This window comes from Podarcis pityusensis (assembly GCF_964106645.2).
Source record: "Podarcis pityusensis genome assembly, chromosome: 3".
In the NCBI taxonomy this organism is placed as follows: domain Eukaryota; kingdom Metazoa; phylum Chordata; class Lepidosauria; order Squamata; family Lacertidae; genus Podarcis; species Podarcis pityusensis.
Window position 1 is genome coordinate 72,157,520 of NC_138026.1, and position 17,651 is coordinate 72,175,170.

The 17,651-nt window shown below is 46.3% G+C and overlaps 1 protein-coding gene across 1 annotated transcript in view; it reads right to left on the reverse strand.

The window, feature by feature from the left end:
- PDE10A (phosphodiesterase 10A) overlaps window positions 1–17,651 on the reverse strand; it is a 120,095-nt gene that overhangs the window by 6,408 nt on the left and 96,036 nt on the right. Inside the window, exons 23-29 of the mRNA XM_081000765.1 lie at window positions 11,636–11,758; window positions 10,499–10,558; window positions 9,397–9,521; window positions 7,547–7,605; window positions 7,106–7,293; window positions 5,892–5,945; window positions 4,925–4,986 (exon numbers count right to left, since the gene is read on the reverse strand). Of these exons, the coding sequence (XP_080856891.1) occupies window positions 4,925–4,986; window positions 5,892–5,945; window positions 7,106–7,293; window positions 7,547–7,605; window positions 9,397–9,521; window positions 10,499–10,558; window positions 11,636–11,758 (671 nt within the window). The remainder of the gene's footprint in view (window positions 1–4,924; window positions 4,987–5,891; window positions 5,946–7,105; window positions 7,294–7,546; window positions 7,606–9,396; window positions 9,522–10,498; window positions 10,559–11,635; window positions 11,759–17,651) is intronic.

Genomic DNA, 17,651 nt, shown 5'->3' on the forward strand with positions numbered 1-17,651 from the left:
CAGATGCGTTCGCGTCGGAGTTGCAGGAGGTCCACGATCAGCTGCGGCGGCACCTGGAGCTGGCTAAACACGCATACAAGGTACAAGCGGACAAACACAGAAGGGTTGGCGAAGAGATCCATGTGGGAGACTGGGTCTGGTTAGCAGCCCACGCAGTGCCGGCCAGGTCGTTGGCGAAGAAGAAACTAGGGCATAAACAACTGGGGCCCTACCAAGTCGAAGAGCAGGTCAACACGGTGGCTTTCAGGCTGGCGCTTCCGGAGGGTTCCAGGATGCATCCGGTGTTCCACAGATCGGTGCTCACTCCCTACAAGGCACCTCACAGGTTTCAGGAACCAGGAACGGCACCGAGTCCGCTCCGAGAGAGAACCGGGCAAGGGGGAGTGGCACAGGAGGAGCGCATCAACGAAGTCACGGAGATTTTGGACTCCAGATGGGGGGAAGAGGGGGTAGAATACTTTCTCGCCAAGGAGGGCACCCCGGCCAGTGCCAACAGCTGGGTGCCGGGCTACGCTTTAGACGAACCTCTGCTCAAAGAAGAGTTTCATGCCCTCTTCCCACATAGGCCCATGCCAGCAGACTTTTTCGACGACTGGCTTTTCACGCCCACGCTTTCAGCCAGCACGTTCCGGGGGTTCGACTCGGACGAGGAACCGACACGAGACGCCCGTTCCCCGGAGGGGTCACCCTCGGGATCTGCTTCAGAACCCTCGTATTGGTGGGATGATCGACCAGAGGAGCAGTTCCGCAGAAAGTGGCTGGAGGGTCCAGGACGAGCAATGTCTCCAGAAGGAAGCGAGGGAGAGACGGACATGGACGTTTTCGGGGACGACCCAGGTTTCGAGCACGGCGGCACAGAGATGGAAGCGGAGGTGACCGTCGTCGACGAGAGCAGGGAGGAAGAACCGGAAGACTTCAGAGGGAGGCACGCCACGGGAAGTGAACTGTATCCGACATTCGTCCCCCTGACACGGCAGCACCCAGCTCCCGCACCGGAAGGAGGGGAGGGGGGAAGAGGGGGCTTCGAGGGGGGGATGGATGTCAGGGGTTCAGGAGCAGAGGCAAGGGCAAGGGAGGAAACAGAGAGCGAGGGGGAGGAGGCAGAAGAAAAGATGAGTGATGACGACGACCCGAGATCTCCGAGTCTTTCCAGTGAATCAGAAGATTCACAGAAAGGAGCACCAGTGGCCAGGGTGAGGGGGGAGCCTAGGGGGACACCCCAGGAAGATAGAGCCAGAGGGGACTCAGAGGGGAGCAGTTGGAAATTGGGACCAGCGTCACCGCCAGAGAGCAGGGAAGAGGAAGGGCGCCAGGGATCAAGCGCTGGCAGCTCACAACAGGGGGGAGGGCACGAGTCAGGAGTGGCCACACCTCCATCGGGGAGCGAAGAAACGGTCAGACGGAAGGTGGAAGGTTGGGCGCGCGTGCCAAGTTCAAATGCACAGGAAGGTGGCGCAGTAGGCAGCCCGGAAAGGGAGCCAGGTCCTAAAGCCCGGCGCAAGGAGACAGGAGGGTCCGGGGGGTCGGCGTCAGAAGAATCCCGGAAGGAAGAGACCCAGGGGGGCAGAGGGACCCAGAGAAGAACAGTCAGGCGGAAAAGGTGGAGCAGGGCTAGGATATTAAGTTGGTGTACAAGGGGCGGAGACTCAGACGGAGCTTCGCCGGTCTAACCATGAGACGTAGAGTTGCACGCAGCAGTTTGAGAATGGAAACTGTAACTCAATAAAGACTTTTATTTAATGATCGCTCGCTAGCGTGATCCTCTGTGAGCTAGGATCTGGAAGCAGCTCTGACAGCGGTTAAGGTTTTAGCCTACATATTTCGATTGTTTTATATCTGTACTATTTACCGTGTTCTAGCTTATAGAGTTTAATTTTAACCTATTTACCTGTTCTCTATTGCCGTATATGTCTGTGTTTCTGGTCTGTGTTCATAATAAATCAATTATTTCATTCATTTACTTCATAGGATATGAAGCAATGTTCTGTGGAGAAGCAATGTTCTGTGTCTATTATGGTCTCCAAGACTGTTCCAGAATGTTCCTGTCATGATGCCATCTATACAGAAAGTCCTCCTCATAATGAGAGCATGTTTGGGAGATGGGCTCTTAGGGCTCCTCCACACTTACCTTTTGCCCCACACCAACTCTATCCCCCCCAAAGTATGTTGGGTGGAGTTGAGGCCCCCCCCCATCTTGAGGGGCTTGGTCTTGCCGGGCCTTCCTGCGATGGTGGCGGGCTTGCCGGGCCTTTCCATAGCGGTGGCGTGCCTCATTGTCCCCCCTTCACAGTGATGGTGGGCCTCATCAGGACTCGCAGGCTCCTCCTGACATGCATGACACCACACATGTGCATCACATGTGTGATGTCACATGCTGAGCTTTCCACCCCCACCCCACCCCGCTGGGCAGAACTCAGTGTCTCTGCTTTCTAGGCAAAGATCTGCGCTTTCAAGCTCTGTGTTGGACAGCTCCCCTGCCCCCGCTGATTTCCACAGCTGAATCGGAACAAACAGCAAATTTGGGTTTTCTGTGGGTTGTCATTTGCTCTGATTCAATGGTAAGAGTAGGTAAGAGTGGGATTCAATGGGGAAAGCGCTGGGGCAAAAAAACAAAACAAAAAAGTGTTTTTTTGAGCTTTAAATTGCAGACTGTGCTTAGAAACATGGCACAAAGGGAAGCCAGGATGAGGCCAAGGGTGTTCATCTTCTACAAGTGCTAGTTCCTACCTGGGTTGAAGCTGACAAAGTCTTCAGGAGCTTTTTTGTTAGCAGGGACTTTTCTGCAATGCACCTCTTCTCTATCTAGTATGTCCCTGAGCCACTGGATGGGGGATTGCATGTGACCCCAATGAAAACTACTTTGGACATCTCAAAGGTAGAGTGGAGGATAAAGAAATTTAACAGCAGCAGCAACAGCAGCAATAATAACAACATTCGAGCTTACATATGTTGATTTAGGGAGTGAATAGAAATATAAGAATATTCCTCTGTAGTCCATTCCAACTCTAATATCCTAATCTAGTCCCAGTTTCAGTGAAGATACAGGATTTATGCATAACCCATTGCACCAAAATATGGCTGGAGATGTGTGTTTCAAATGTGTGGGCTACTGAAAGCAATTCAGTGTGGACAGGCAGTATCCATACATGCAAGCATATTCATTCCAATGCACATCTGGATATGCATCTGATTCGTTCCTCTAGTTCTTGCTTAGGTTCATGGGTAGGTTGGGCTATGTGTGATTCTATATTATGGAGAGTTGGTAACAAGAGCTAAGCCAGCTGGGTATATTGTGTGCAGGTAAATATTGACTTAGTCACACATTTTGCCTTCAGTTCAGCAGATAACATCACACAGCACCCAAGAAGTTGCTCCTTTGGGGACTGAATAGTCTCGTTATTAATCTGTGCCTTGCCGCTAATTAATGCCATTTAAATAAGCTTCTGAGCACTAAGGGCAAGGGGGGGGGAGATGATCCAGTTCTGACTTCACGCAATTAGACACCCTCCTTCAATTATGCCTCCCAGACAGACTTTGATTCTCAGGCTCCTCACAGCCTTTCAAATTCCCTAATCTATAATGAAGGAGACTGACGCCATCTCCCAAAATGAGAATCATAATAAAAGGAGCACCCTCATTTATAAACTGTCTTATTATGCAAATATCTCCAAGGCATGGTACAATTTAAAGGAATCTGAACGCGCACTTTCACTGGGAGCAAAATTGGAAATCGTCTTAAAAGTTTAACACATTAAAAAATATTTAGTAAGGGCATTTCTTTAACTGTCTCCCGGCTAATTACTTTTAATAATTAACAGCCTATAAAAGAGACTAATTAACCTTGTATCCCACTATTATCTGCTGCTAATTGCCTTAATATTTTATTGCCAATAACCTCTAGGATAGCCATATTTCAATGATTTTAAAATAACACCACTGTGGTTTGATTTGGGTTTTTTAACTTCTGACATAACAAATTCCATTATTCTTGCAGGAAAATGAGCTGTTCATATCCTTCTGCATTTCCCTTTTCCGATGTCATCAAGGCAGAGCAGGCTTAGCTTTTCTCTTCATGGTACTGAATAACAGCACATGTTTTTCTCCATCCTTACAAAATCCCTTCATTGACTATTAGTGACTAACAAATGGATGAATGGAAGTTTGGCTAGAAAAAATCTTTTGGTGACCATCCTCTGACGGCTCCCCCCCCCCCCCCCCCGCTTGCCAAAGGCTCTCACACCAGTTGTCCCAGAGAGAGCTACTGTTTGTTCACCTCACAACTGTAGAGGAATCAGTTATGTTGGTATAAGGCCTTTCAAAGGGTCATCACCACAGATTGTCACAAACAGTGATTGTTTGCTACAGTTTGGGTGGCTGGCACTCAAAAGTGTATGGCTGATTCTTCATAGCACAAGTCCCTTGACTGAATACATCATGCATGCTCTCCTCACAATCCCTAACATGGCACATGTCCCTATGCAGGTGTAACTCAAAGTAAACTCCACAGAGTTCAAGGGGACTTATTTCCAGATAAGTGTCCAGAAGACTGCAGCCTTGCTTAATGTTTTTGTGCGCATGTGCACGGTGTAAATATAATGTAAGGGGGATTCCATAACCAATTTGTGGCAGGTAGTATAAAGAACAGAGCCATATCTGGCTTCAGTCCTCAAGATTTGTTAAAAAATAAAATATTATAGAACTCAGATTTATGTGGAAGCACGGTCTTCTGATCTGGGGACCTTTTTTCCAATGCCTGATGTGCGGCGACTCTACATTTACTCAGTAATGAGAGAAATGCAGTTTTCAGGGTCATTCTCATCTGCTCTTGCTGAATGCACTCCATAGTTAAGCCCTAGGTTACTCTGACTCTGAGTGAGCTCAGGCACAATTTAAGCATCGCCTAGTTTAGAACGTTCAGACTCACCGCTGGCTTTTCTCACTAAACTTCTGCCTCTGTAATGCACTTGTGATTGTCTGCTCAGCATCCTGAGAAACACAAAATGAGACAGATTCTTTACTCGAAACAAATTGGTTGATATAATATACATCCACGCGATTCACAGATGACTGATACAGATATATAATGTTTATTCATAGCTATTTGTTTACATATAGAACTTATAGATATTTATATGTGTGACTTAATGATGCTGACGTACATATACTGATGAAATGAGTGCCATATATATAGGTCTATATATGTAAATGTTGGTGGTATCAGCTCTGCACATGGCACAGCGCAGGAATTCTAAGAAACCAAAAAAGTTTTGAACTCAGTGGTTAAAATCAGTGCAGTATTGGAAAGTTCAGTTTGCCATCTTGATTCAAAATGGCACCCAACTTTATCTAAACATAGATAGAAATCTGTTTTGTTTGTTTGTTTCTTGTTTCAGGAACTATCATGCTAGTTAGGTGTTGTCCAAATGCATAGTGGGCAGAAAATATATAGCAGACTTGTGAAAAGTACCCGGCCTGAAATTTATAAGTGGATAATGTAATTATCCTAGTGAGAAAGCGCAGCATGGGCTGACTGAAAGCCCTTTTGCAAAAAGTCCCACACTGCTCTTTGTAGAGTCTGCCTGCCTCTCCTTCTTCCTGTCCTGACAAAACCCCAGATTGCTGCAGTGTGGTCTGGAATATTTCAGTCTACCATCCTGATTCAAAATGGCACCCAGTAGTGTCCAAACATGGGCCAAAACCCACTCCTCCATCTTGGGATCAGTCACATCAAACAATGATATCTCACGAGATATCTGAACCCATAAAGAACAGACAGACAGATAAACCATTTTCCAAAACATTTCGTAGCCGTAGGGCAAGTACCTTTTCTAATGATGCAGTTTTTGATGTACTGAATGGATGTATTTGACTAAAAAATGAATCAAACTTACTCCTATTTGTTTCTTAAGAAACTTGTTAGATGCCTGGAGCTTTGATGCTTCACCCTGTAAAAAAATCATAAATATGTACCTTCTTAAACGTCTTGCTATCTTTTTTGATCAGCAAAGACTGTAATATTTTGCTAAAGTCATAATCCTATATAATCATAAGAATGTCAAAAAGTAAAGAGCAGCACTACAAATTCAATATTAGAGGGCCCCCCCCCCCATTTTTAATACTTTCAAACCATTTTTATACTTGCAAGCTTCCTGTAAGTTTGTCCAGAATCCCTTACACTTTTTTTTAAAAAATCACCTTCCGGATTGTGGGGAGGCGCTGCTAAGCTCTGTCTTAACTGGTAGTAGCATCATGCTTGGTATTGCACAAGAGGCAAATAAAATGTTGAGGGGCAGTTTGTCACTGTTCAAATAACATAACAGGAAGCTCATGTTTTCCACCTACATACATTGCTATCTGCTCAGATATATGTAAAATGTGTGTAAAAAAAACAAAACAATAAAAATAGATGATCATCCCCTTTCCTTAGTCATGGATTCATTCACTGTTCCTAGCCATTGTTCCTTTTCTAGAATGCCCTGAAATATTGACACAGTTCATTTTGTTTGTGAGTTTCTCCCTCCAGTGAGAAGACTGTAAACTTTTGCTGCACTTTTGATTCAGATTTCAGCTAGCCACAGTTTAGCAATACATCCAAACCCTAAGCTGTGGTTAACCTTAACCAAGGTACGCTTGGTAGGGCCATGGGAGAGGGCCTTCTTGGTGGCTGCTCCCAGACTTTGGCACTCCTTTCCAAGAAAAGTTATACTGGCTCTCTCCTTGTTATTTTCTGGCAAGTAAAGACTTTCTTGTTCAAACAGGCTTTGGGGAACTGGCTGTTTCTTAAAGAAAGGACTCATGCTGTGGTGTTCTTATTTTAACAATCTGCATGTTTTAGTGGATGTGTGTGTGTTTAATTGCATACTCTCCAACTTGTTGCTGCTGGAAATCAGGATGTGTGTCTTCCCAGCTGCGCTCCTGCATGAGTCATGTGACCTGTGTGAGCTCACAGAGCCCCCAAACACATGTTTTCAGGCAAAACTTGCAAGATCACAACCTTGCACGGAATCACGGAGCCCAGAAACATAAAACTAAGGCATACCACCTTCAACAGAATGGAGCATGGTGATATCCCCATCTACCTTTTCATTATACCCTTGGATCTTACCTCTAATTCTTTAACGGTCTTTTCTCGGATGTTGGCGATGCCAGCAACCGCCATCGTTTCTTTAATTTCTTTTTGCATTGCTTGGATTTCCTCCCATGTCGTGATAACCTGGCACCGCAAGGATGCAAGTAGTTCCGTGTTGGAAAGGACAGGAGTCTGTGCTTTGGACGCCTCCTCCCGTTCCTTTTCTGCAGGTGCAAAAACATGATGGTGGTTTGGAATGGAGCATTGCAGCTGCAACCTTGCAATCCAAGGTCAAAATCCAAACAGGTTGAGGAGATAAAAGGAGTGAAGTAGCTTTTCCCTCAGCAGGATGTCTCTCTCAGCAGCCTGACACTGTAGAGAACTATGGCACAATATTAGTCAAACTCAGAGTGCAACATTGGACAACGCCCACTGATTTTACATCAGTCCCATTGTTCAAGCAAAGCTACCACTCACCTGTCATTTTTTCATAAGACTGGCTCATCCACAGCTCCATTTCCAATTCATTTCTTAATCTGAAATGTAAAAGAAGGAAAACGAAACCTCTAATGCATTCCAGACCAGCAGCGGCAGTGTTTTAAGACTTGCACAATATACGCCAGACCCAAGCAAAAGTGGAAGAGCTGATCCTGTTGAATGTGTCTACATGAGGATTACTCCAAATGCAAAATGACTCCAAATGTGCTCTGTGCGTTTGCTCACCCACCATTTGATTAGCTGCATGAATGAAAGGCAGAAGCCCTTGGATAGCAATCAGATTCTCCTGATTGCCCTTTTCTCAAATATAAACAACAAGGGCGATATTCTCCAGTCATTTCCATGTTTACCTTTTGTGGGTATTGTATTTTGTGGGTGTCAGGCGTAAGCCATAAGGCAGGATATCAGTGAATGAATGAATGACAAACAAAACAAAGGGGGGGAAGCACTCCTTGCAAAGGCTGACGTTATTATAAGTGCACATCAAACTAGGTTGGCTTCACTCAGCCCTACAAATTGCAGGTGCTCATTTCTGGGGTTAGCAACATACATAGTTTTTCCCCAGTTCTATCGTATGGGACAATTTGTAAATCCACATGTACAGCTCTGAACATTTGTCAATGCCAGATAGTAAAGTGAGTTCCTTGATTCATCAGGGATGTGTCTACACAATCATTTTAAGAGCCCTATGAGATTTTAGTGGAGGCAACCAAGAAGTCTCCTTCAAGGTTTCAAAGTTACTTTTAATAATATACTGTTGATATCATTCTGAGGGCATGAATATTCATGGATATAACAGAGAAGCAGAAAGCATGACAGACTTTGTTCACATCCTGCTTTTACTGGGAAAACAGCCAATAAGTTCCAGGACTTTTGGCAAGAGATTAAGCCTGCAAGTCCATAACATTGTTATTAGAGAACAAGTCCTGTTGAACTGAATGCAACTGGGAGTAAGTAATTTTGGAACTGCACTGCACAAATGTACTTAGATCCCATTGGCATGAATTAGGGTTAAGCTGCCTAACTGTGTGCAGGCTTGGAGCCTAAGACACCACATATATTCACAGCTGAAAAAATTTGTTCTGTGCCAAGTGGATTATGATGTGATAAGTAAGAAAGTAAAACGGGTGAGACTTTTTGAGTCACAGAAGAAAGACAGAAACAGGAGCAACCACCCAAAACACCTCTCTGTCTGTACCAGTTACTTATTTCTGCCCCATTAATAGCATTATTGAAGGACAATAGTGGAACATTCAGAAGGTGTGGAACTCTGGATATAAGCAAATCTGTCCATTTTTTGTTTCTCTGTTTTCCATTTTTCCACCCTTAAATTCAGTTCTGCACATTTCCACATCAGTTTCTGATTATTTTTAATAATAATAAGGTCCTCTTGAAAATTAAGCAGCATTTTCATGCAAATGTCTCCTCACAGACACAATTCTGTGTATTTTTGCCTAGCCATGGCCCCTTATTACATGTATTTTTATATGCTAGTTTCACCAATCCATTTACCCTAGTATATGCATATTACAACACATTGTGTGGCTGAAGAACCGCATTGCAAAATTCAGAGAAGTGCAAATTTCAAAAGTTGGCTGAGTTTTCTTCACATCCTGTTTCAGAAACTGCAGGTTGGGTAGGTTCACCTGTAAGTGCCAATTGAATTCCCTACCCACATCCCTGCAGGCCAATTCATTTAGCAAAATCTATGTCTAGGCCTTGGTGCTGTGCCTACCAAACCCACAAGAATATTGGCTACCCTGGTTAAGGGTGTGTGTGTGTGTGTGTGTGTGTGTGTTGTAGAAACATTTCACACTTACACAACTTACTCTTCGTTTCTTGCTAAAGCCAGTCTGGATTTCTGCACAAGATCCTGTACCTCCTGCCTATTCTCTTCTATTTCATGAGTCATCGCTGCCCTCTTCTCCATGCCTTTGACTTCATTCTGCAAGGTCTATATTGTGGTGGAACGACAAAGACAGCCATTAGGACATTCCAGCAGGAGGGAAGCATAGCTGTGAGCAAAGCCGGTTTGCGCTATTTTTTCTTAACTGGGGTGACAGAACATATCTTGAGTTTGTGTTTATGTGCATACATTTGACACACCATAGATTTAACACACACACACACACCATTGAATCCTGGGAACTGTAGTTTTGCCCTTCTCTGAGCTACAATTCCCAGCAGCCCTTTTACAATTGTGGTTACAAGAATTTGGGGAGGGGGCTACTTTAAATGTGTGGTGTGTACACTGCCTATGATTCATGTCGCTGCATAAAGGCCAATTACAAATACTGAGCAACATCCAGTACAGGAGAACAATACACAGGCCAGATCCAAATTTACATCAGAATGAGTAATCTGTAATCTGAACTACAGGTGAGGGATAGAATGCTCCCCTGTGTTAGAAACGTCTTAGAAGAAGAAAAATCTAACTCAGCTCTTTGCCTGCTTTTTATACACCTTTAAGCACCAGGCAAAAACTTTCCTCCTCAAGCAGGACTTTGGCTGATTGACATCCAATGCCCTTTCAAATATGCTTTGGAAAGGGGAAATTATTGGTTTGTTTCTGTTCTTATTTTTATTATGTATTATACACACACACATACTGAAGTTAATGTTGTGAACCACTCTGAGATCTATGGGTACAGGTTGGTATACAAGTTTAATAAATAAAATAAAATAAGTTCATTCTACTGCAAGTGCTAAGGAGGCCTAATAGAGCACACACAGAAGGCTAACCCAGCTATACCATGAGACGTAAGGGACACTTGAGTTCTGTGCTGCCTGAAACTGGGGACACATGTTATGTGAAGTGTGGATGGCAGAAAGTGCCATCTATTATGTTTACAACAAAGGAGCATTGGGACAGGCCCAGACAGGTTCATACATTGCATTATATTGAAAAACAAACAATGATTATTTTTTTACTCTGTACTGCATTGTAGGGAGAGATTCCAGCAGGATTAGCATGTAGAGTTCATATTCAATCTGTAAAGCCAAACAAGAAAGTTAAGTTAGACAATCAGATATCTACATAGCTTAGAGACGGCACTTAGGTGTTCTTTGTTCCCACACAGTGATTTTGGAAAGGTGGGACATCTCACTCCTTCCTGATCTTCAAATACATTTAAAATTTCCTATAAGATGCGAAAGAACTTGATAAGCTAGTGGTCAACTGCAAAGGATACTCAGAGTTTTAATTTGTACATTTTATTTGGGAACTACCACTTATTCTATGTAACAATGACTTTTAGTATGTTAGGCAGCCCTCCTTGCCTTCCTGCACTTCAAGAAAAGCCCAGCTCATGAGGTCATGCGGTTTACAGGAAGTGTGAGAATTCAGGGAGGCTGCAGAAGGCAGACCGCCCAAAATATTATTTATAGAGTGAAAGGGGACTCATGAAACTCATTGGCCACATTGAAAGCAGGTTAAACACGATAAAAAAAACCTGCAGCCACCAATGGGAATTTCACTGAAATTTTCCCTTTCCTTTGATAATTCATAAATGCAGTTTCTTTTTTAATAAATTGTCCAAAGTTCAGCTTTCTTTTCTTTTCTTTTCTTTTAGAGAAGGGGGGGATTTCCAGCACATTTACTAGAGAAAACATGCACATCCTTCATAGCATAACTTTGTACAAATGTCCCTTTGTATCCTGTGTTGTGATTGAGAGGTTGTGTGAGCTACATAGAGCCACAATGATGTTGTTAACTAAGCAACTGTTAGTTGAGAATGAATTAGGTGTTAAAGGCATCACAGGTGCCAAAGCAAGCCGCCAGGGGCTCGGGATATACAGTGGTACCTCAGGTTAAGTACTTAATTCGTTCTGGAGGTCCATTCTTAACCTGAAACTGTTCTTAACCTGAAGCACCACTTTAGCTAATGGGGCCTCCAGCTGCTGCTGCACCACCGGAGCCCGATTTCTGTTCTTATCCTGAAGCAAAGTTCTAAACCTGAAGCACTATTTCTGGGTTAGCGGAGTCTGTAACCTGAAGCGTATGTAACCTAAAACGTATGTAACCCGAGGTACCACTGTACTGCCTTAAATGTTAGGAACAGCACATACTTTCACTTCCTTCAGTATGTCACCAAATATCAAAGAACTGTTGCAGATATCTTCAAAAACGTCACCCACAGCCTGCAACCGGTTGAAATGAGGCCGGCTGCAGTCGCAGATATTCCGTAGAGCCTGGAAAGGAAGAGAAGGAAATTCACAAGGTTTATTCAGATCTGATCCCTTTGGCATGCAGGCCAAATATAAATTTCAGACAAATCAGTTAAATCCCAAGCACTTCCAAACCAATTTCTCTTCCAAATAGGGAAGAGGTGTAAGCCCCATCACAGATGGTGTTTTGGTTCATAGAAAGGCAAGCAAGTTCCTGAAGAGAACATTTGTACAATTTATATCCTGTAGTGTCCAAAGATCATGTTACTTCTTCCAGGAACCCAACTTCTCCCTTGATGTGTATACTCCATGGTTGTTGTTCTTGTTGTTTTCTTTTTAAAAAATACAACCAATAAAGTCCTTCATGCCCTGGGCAATACAAATTCAAAGCCAAGAAGGGCTGGATTCTGCTGCCTAAATTATGCAAACTGTTTCTTTGTATAATTTCTCAATTTTTGCTAACTTTATTCATGTTTTGGGAGTCAAGGGAGGGACAAAGTTGCTGGAACGTCAGTAACAACACTAAACATCTCATAGAATCATAGAGTTGGAAGAGACCACAAGGGCCATCAAGTCCAACCCCCTGCCAAGCAGGAAACACCATCAGAGCACTCCTGACATATGGTTGTCAAGCCTCTGCTTAAAGACCTCCAAAGAAGGAGACTCCACCACACTCCTTGGCAGCAAATTCCACTGTCAAACAGCTCTTACTGTCAGGAAGTTCTTCCTAATGTTTAGGTGGAATCTTCTTTCTTGTAGTTTGGATCCATTGCTCCGTGTCCGCTTCTCTGGAGCAGCAGAAAACAACCTTTCTCCCTCCTCTATGTGACATCCTTTTATATATTTGAACATGGCTATCATATCACCCCTTAACCTCCTCTTCTCCAGGCTAAACATGCCCAGCTCCCTTAGCCGTTCCTCATAAGGCATCGTTTCCAGGCCTTTGACCATTTTGGTTGCCCTCCTCTGGACACGTTCCACCACCTATTCTGACTTCTTAGATGTTAGCAGACAGTGAATGTGTTCATAAGCCCCATGGCCCTGTCAGGATCAGGCATGGATTGGCAGGCTCAGGCTGAGGAGAAGAAAGCAGATGGAGGGGTGAATCATGGGAACTGGGGATAGAGGTTCTTCACCTTCTAGCCCTCCTGCTCAGTGGAGAGCCTCACTGGGGCTGAGGACAGTATTGATCACCCACCAAGGATGGCTGAGCCAGAGGCAGCAGAGGCTGAACAGGAGGGGAAGATGGAGCCTCACCACCAAGGACCAGACTCCACATCTGTTGGTAGGAACAGACTCACCTACCCAGTTGGTGTGCATGTTTACTAATTTAGCCTTCTCATAAGGTGAGATACTCTTGCGGCTAAGTGTACCATGCCTCATGTTTGAAAGTTTTGCAGGAGGGGATTGGAAACTTATTGGGACATCTTCAGCTGCTGCTGCACTGTGAGTTGGGAAGGCCGCTCCCTCCTCAGGCTAATTCCACCTGGCCCAGGGGGCGGGGCCCAGACTGACCCACCACCGCCAGAGCTTAAGAGGCCTCATTGAGGCACTGGGACACCGCTGCTGCTGCTGCTGCACTGTGAGTTGGGAAGGCCGCTCCCTCCTCAGGCTAATTCCACCTGGCCCAGGGGGCGGGGCCCAGACTGACCCACCACCGCCAGAGCTTAAGAGGCCTCATTGAGGCACTGGGACATCGCTGCTGCTGCTGCACTGTGAGTTGGGGAAGGCCGCTCCCTCCTCAGGCTAATTCCACCTGGCCCAGGGGGCGGGGCCCAGACTGACTCACCACCACCACAGCTTAAGAGGCCTCATGAGGCACTGGGACATGGCTGCTGCTGCTGCACCGTGGGTGTTGGGGAAGGCCGCTCCCTCCTGTAGGCCCACTCCACCAGGCCTAGGGGGCGGGGCCCACACTCACCACTGCTACAGCTTTAAGGACACTGGTGCTGCTGCAGCAAATGTTAAAAATGTTTTTATATATTTTAAAGTGTTTTAAAGGGGTTTTTACTTTTTACTTTGTTGTACCACCGTGAACGCTGGTTTTTATTGATGTATTTTTATTTTGTTCCGTTTTATTTTGGTTTGGGGTTGAAGATTGAGTGGGGTGGGGATTGGTTTTGTTTGGTACAATTATTTTTGGTTTGGTTTGCTTTTCTATTTTGTAAATGGAGGTTGGTATGAGGCTTGGGATTGCTACCATGGAGGGGCGAGGGAGGTACAGCGGTGGGGGCAGATGTCATAGGCGAAGGGGATCGAGATACGGATATGCTCGTACCCCTTCCAATCTGCGCCCCATCCCGTCACTGGTGTTGTGCAATGCCAGGTCTATAGGCAACAAAACCGCCACCCTGCGAGATTTCTTCACCTCGCAGGGGGTTAACCTGGCTTGTGTGATGGAGACCTGGGTGCGCGAAGGGGAAACTGTTACCTTACGAGAGATGGCGCCCCCGGGTTTCTCCGTCCTCCACCAGTCGCGGACTGTGGGCCGGGGGGGAGGGGTAGCATTATTAATCCGGGAAGATTGTTCTTTCAGGGCTCTACCATCGCCATCGATCCCCGGCATTGAATGTGTTGGCCTAGTGTGGGGCTCCAAGGTGAGCTTGGCTGTCTGGCTGGTGTACCGGCCACCTAGCGCACCAGCAGCCACCCTGTCAGGCCTGCTGGAGGCGGTGGCCGGCTGGGCCTTGGAGTTCCCTAACCTATTGGTATTGGGGGACTTCAACATCCATGCTGATGCCACTGCCTCCTCACAGGCTCTGGACCTGGTGTCTTCCATGGCAACACTAGGGCTCTCCCAGTTTGTTTTGGGCCCCACACATCAAGCAGGCCACACGCTGGATTTGATTTTTGGCGTCGGTATAGATGTGATCATGTCTCCTTCTATGAAGGTGCCATGGTCTGATCACTACGCTCTGAAAGCCAGGATTGATTTTCCACCCCACCCTGCTTAGGTGGTGAGCCAATTTGGGCTCGCCCGCAGAGGCTGATGGACCCTGATAGATTCCGTCAGGCCTTGCGGGACCTTGCTCCCCCTGGCGACTCATTGACTGAGCTTGTTGAGGGCTGGAATATCCAGCTCCTAGCAGCCATCGATGAGATCGCACCTAGGCGCCCTCTGCGACCCCGCAGAAACCGGGCTCCCTGGTTTACCGAGGAGCTTCGGAAAATGAAGTGGGACCTCAGACGGCTAGAGCGAGTATGGCGGGGTGCCCGTGATGGAGCCTCAAGAATATCTTATAGGGGTTTTATGAAAACCTACGAGATGGCAGTGAAGGCCACTAAGAAGTCCTACTTCTCTGCCTCCATTGCCTCCGCTAGCTCTCGCCCGGCGCAATTATTTAGTATAATTAGGTCTTTAACGTCCCTTGAAGGACAGCCAAATTTAAATAACAATTTGACACACAGCTGTGAGGCATTTGCGAGCTTTTTTGCGGAGAAGGTCCTGTTGCTCCGCCATGACCTCCCTGCCAATTTGGATACAATAAAGGAACTGGAGGCCCCTCGACTGTCCTCGGGTCCAGTATTGGACCACTTTGACCGGATACCCCCAGCCGATGTGGACAGACTCCTCCGAGCTGGAAAGCCCACCACCTGTCCTCTTGACCCGTGCCTGTCTTGGCTGATTAGAGCGTGTCCAGACGAGGTGCGGGCCCCCCTGGGTGATATCATCAATTTGTCCCTTGGCACCGGGATATTCCCAGGGGAACTGAAGGAGGCAGTGGTGCGCCCGCTCTTAAAGAAAACATCATTAGATCCCTTAGATCTATCCAATTACCGCCCGGTTTCGAATCTTCCATTCTTGGGTAAGGTGATTGAGAGAGCGGTTGCTGAACAGCTTGGTAGGTTTCTGGATGAAACATCGGCTCTCGATCCATTCCAGTCCAGCTTCCGCGCTGGTCATGGGACCGAGACGGCTCTGGTCGCCCTAACAGATGATCTCCGCAGGCAGCTGGATCGAGGCGGGTTGGGGCTGCTGATTCTTCTAGACCTGTCAGCAGCCTTCGACATGGTCGATCACGAACTCCTGGACCACCGCCTTGCCGACGTGGGGATCCAGGGCACAGTCCTTCAATGGCTGCGCTCGTTTCTCTCTGGTCAGGGACAGAGGGTGGCGCTTGGGGGGGAATTGTCATCGCGCCACTCCTTGGTGTGTGGAGTGCCTCAGGGTGCGATTCTCTCCCCGATGCTTTTTAACATCTTTATGCGCCCCCTCACCCAGCTTGTCCGGAGTTTTGGGCTGGGTTGCCATCAGTATGCAGATGACACCCAACTCTATCTGTTGATGGATGGCCATCCTGACTCAGCCCCAGACACACTGACCAGATGTCTGGAAGCTGTGGCTGGATGGTTACGTGGGAGCCGTTTGAAGTTAAATCCTTCGAAGACAGAGGTCCTCTGGCTGGGACAGGGCGATATGGGATTGAGGGGGCAACTCCCATCTCTTGCGGGGGTGCAATTAGTGCCAGCATCATCCGTTAAGAGTTTGGGTGTAATCTTTGATATCTCCCTCTCTATGGAGGCGCAGATTACAGCTATAACAAAGGCGGCATTTTTTCATCTCCGCCAAGCTAAGCAGTTGGCTCCTTATCTCTCTCGCCCTGACCTAGCCACTGTGATCCACGCGACGGTCACCTCCAGACAGGATTATTGTAACTTGCTCTACGTGGGGCTGCCCTTGAGACTGACCCAGAAACTCCAGCGGGTGCAGAATGCCGCGGCGAGACTCCTTATGGGGTCTTCGCTGCGAGATCACATTCATCCGGTACTATACCAGCTGCACTGGCTCCCGGTGGAGTACAGGATCAGGTTTAAGGTGCTGGTTTTAACCTTTAAAGCCCTATACGGCCTAGGACCCTCGTACCTACGGGGCCGCCTCTCCTGGTATGTCCCACAGAAGAACTTACGGTCTGCAAATAAAAACATCCTGAAGATCCCAGGCCACAGAGAGGTTAGGCTGGCCTCAACTAGAGCCAGGGCTTTCTCGGCCGCGGCTCCAACCTGGTGGAACACTCTGTCACAAGAGACTAGGGCCCTGCGGGACCTGACATCCTTCCGCAGGGCCTGTAAGACAGAGCTGTTCCACCAGGCCTTTGGTCAGGGCGCAGCCTGACCCCCTCCTCTGGCAACCTGCACAGAATTTTGCTTAATGGTTGCCATCAATTTGATTTTAATTAATTTTTATAATGAAAGGTTTTTAGAATGTTGGATTATTTTGATTCAGCTGAGGAGGGCAGGGTATAAATAGAATTTATTATTGTTGTTGTTGTTGTTGTTTCTTTTCTGTTCTGAACTTCTTGCCTGGGCCCAGAGCTCTTCACTCTGTCCTCGTGTTTTGGGTGAGAGTCAGGACAGATTGCCACAAGAGCTAGAAAGCAGCTACTAGAATGCTTGTGGGAATTAGAACATAATTCATTGATACTATACCGGTTGTGTTGGCTATGTATCAGCTTCTGGGCACAATTTAAAGTGTTGTTTTTTGCCTTTAAAGCCCTAATCCACAGTCTGTGGCAGTTTTTGTCAGTTTACATTTCTTGGTGCAGAAAGTATTGATCTGATGTGTAGAGATCTTTCCTATTCTAATTAATTCAAGAGGGTTCTGGAAGCTTCTCCGTGTGAAAGAAACAAGCAAAAGGTTCAGGATGTTTGGGTCACTCCTTCAGAGAAGCTGAGTACAGCTGGCTTAAACTGGTTCTGTTATCTCTTCTGTTAAGGTCATGATTATTATAATAGTAAGGCCAGAAGGAGCCTAGGTTTCACTTTCTCTTTCCATCTCTCCTTCTGGTGTGGTGCTCTGTATATAGTGTTAAGGTTTAGTCTTATTATAAGTTATTGTAAGTTTAAGTCAAGTCTGCTGCAATTGGACTTCTTATGGACAGTGCCGATCCGGAATGTATTGGATTTGTGACCATTATGC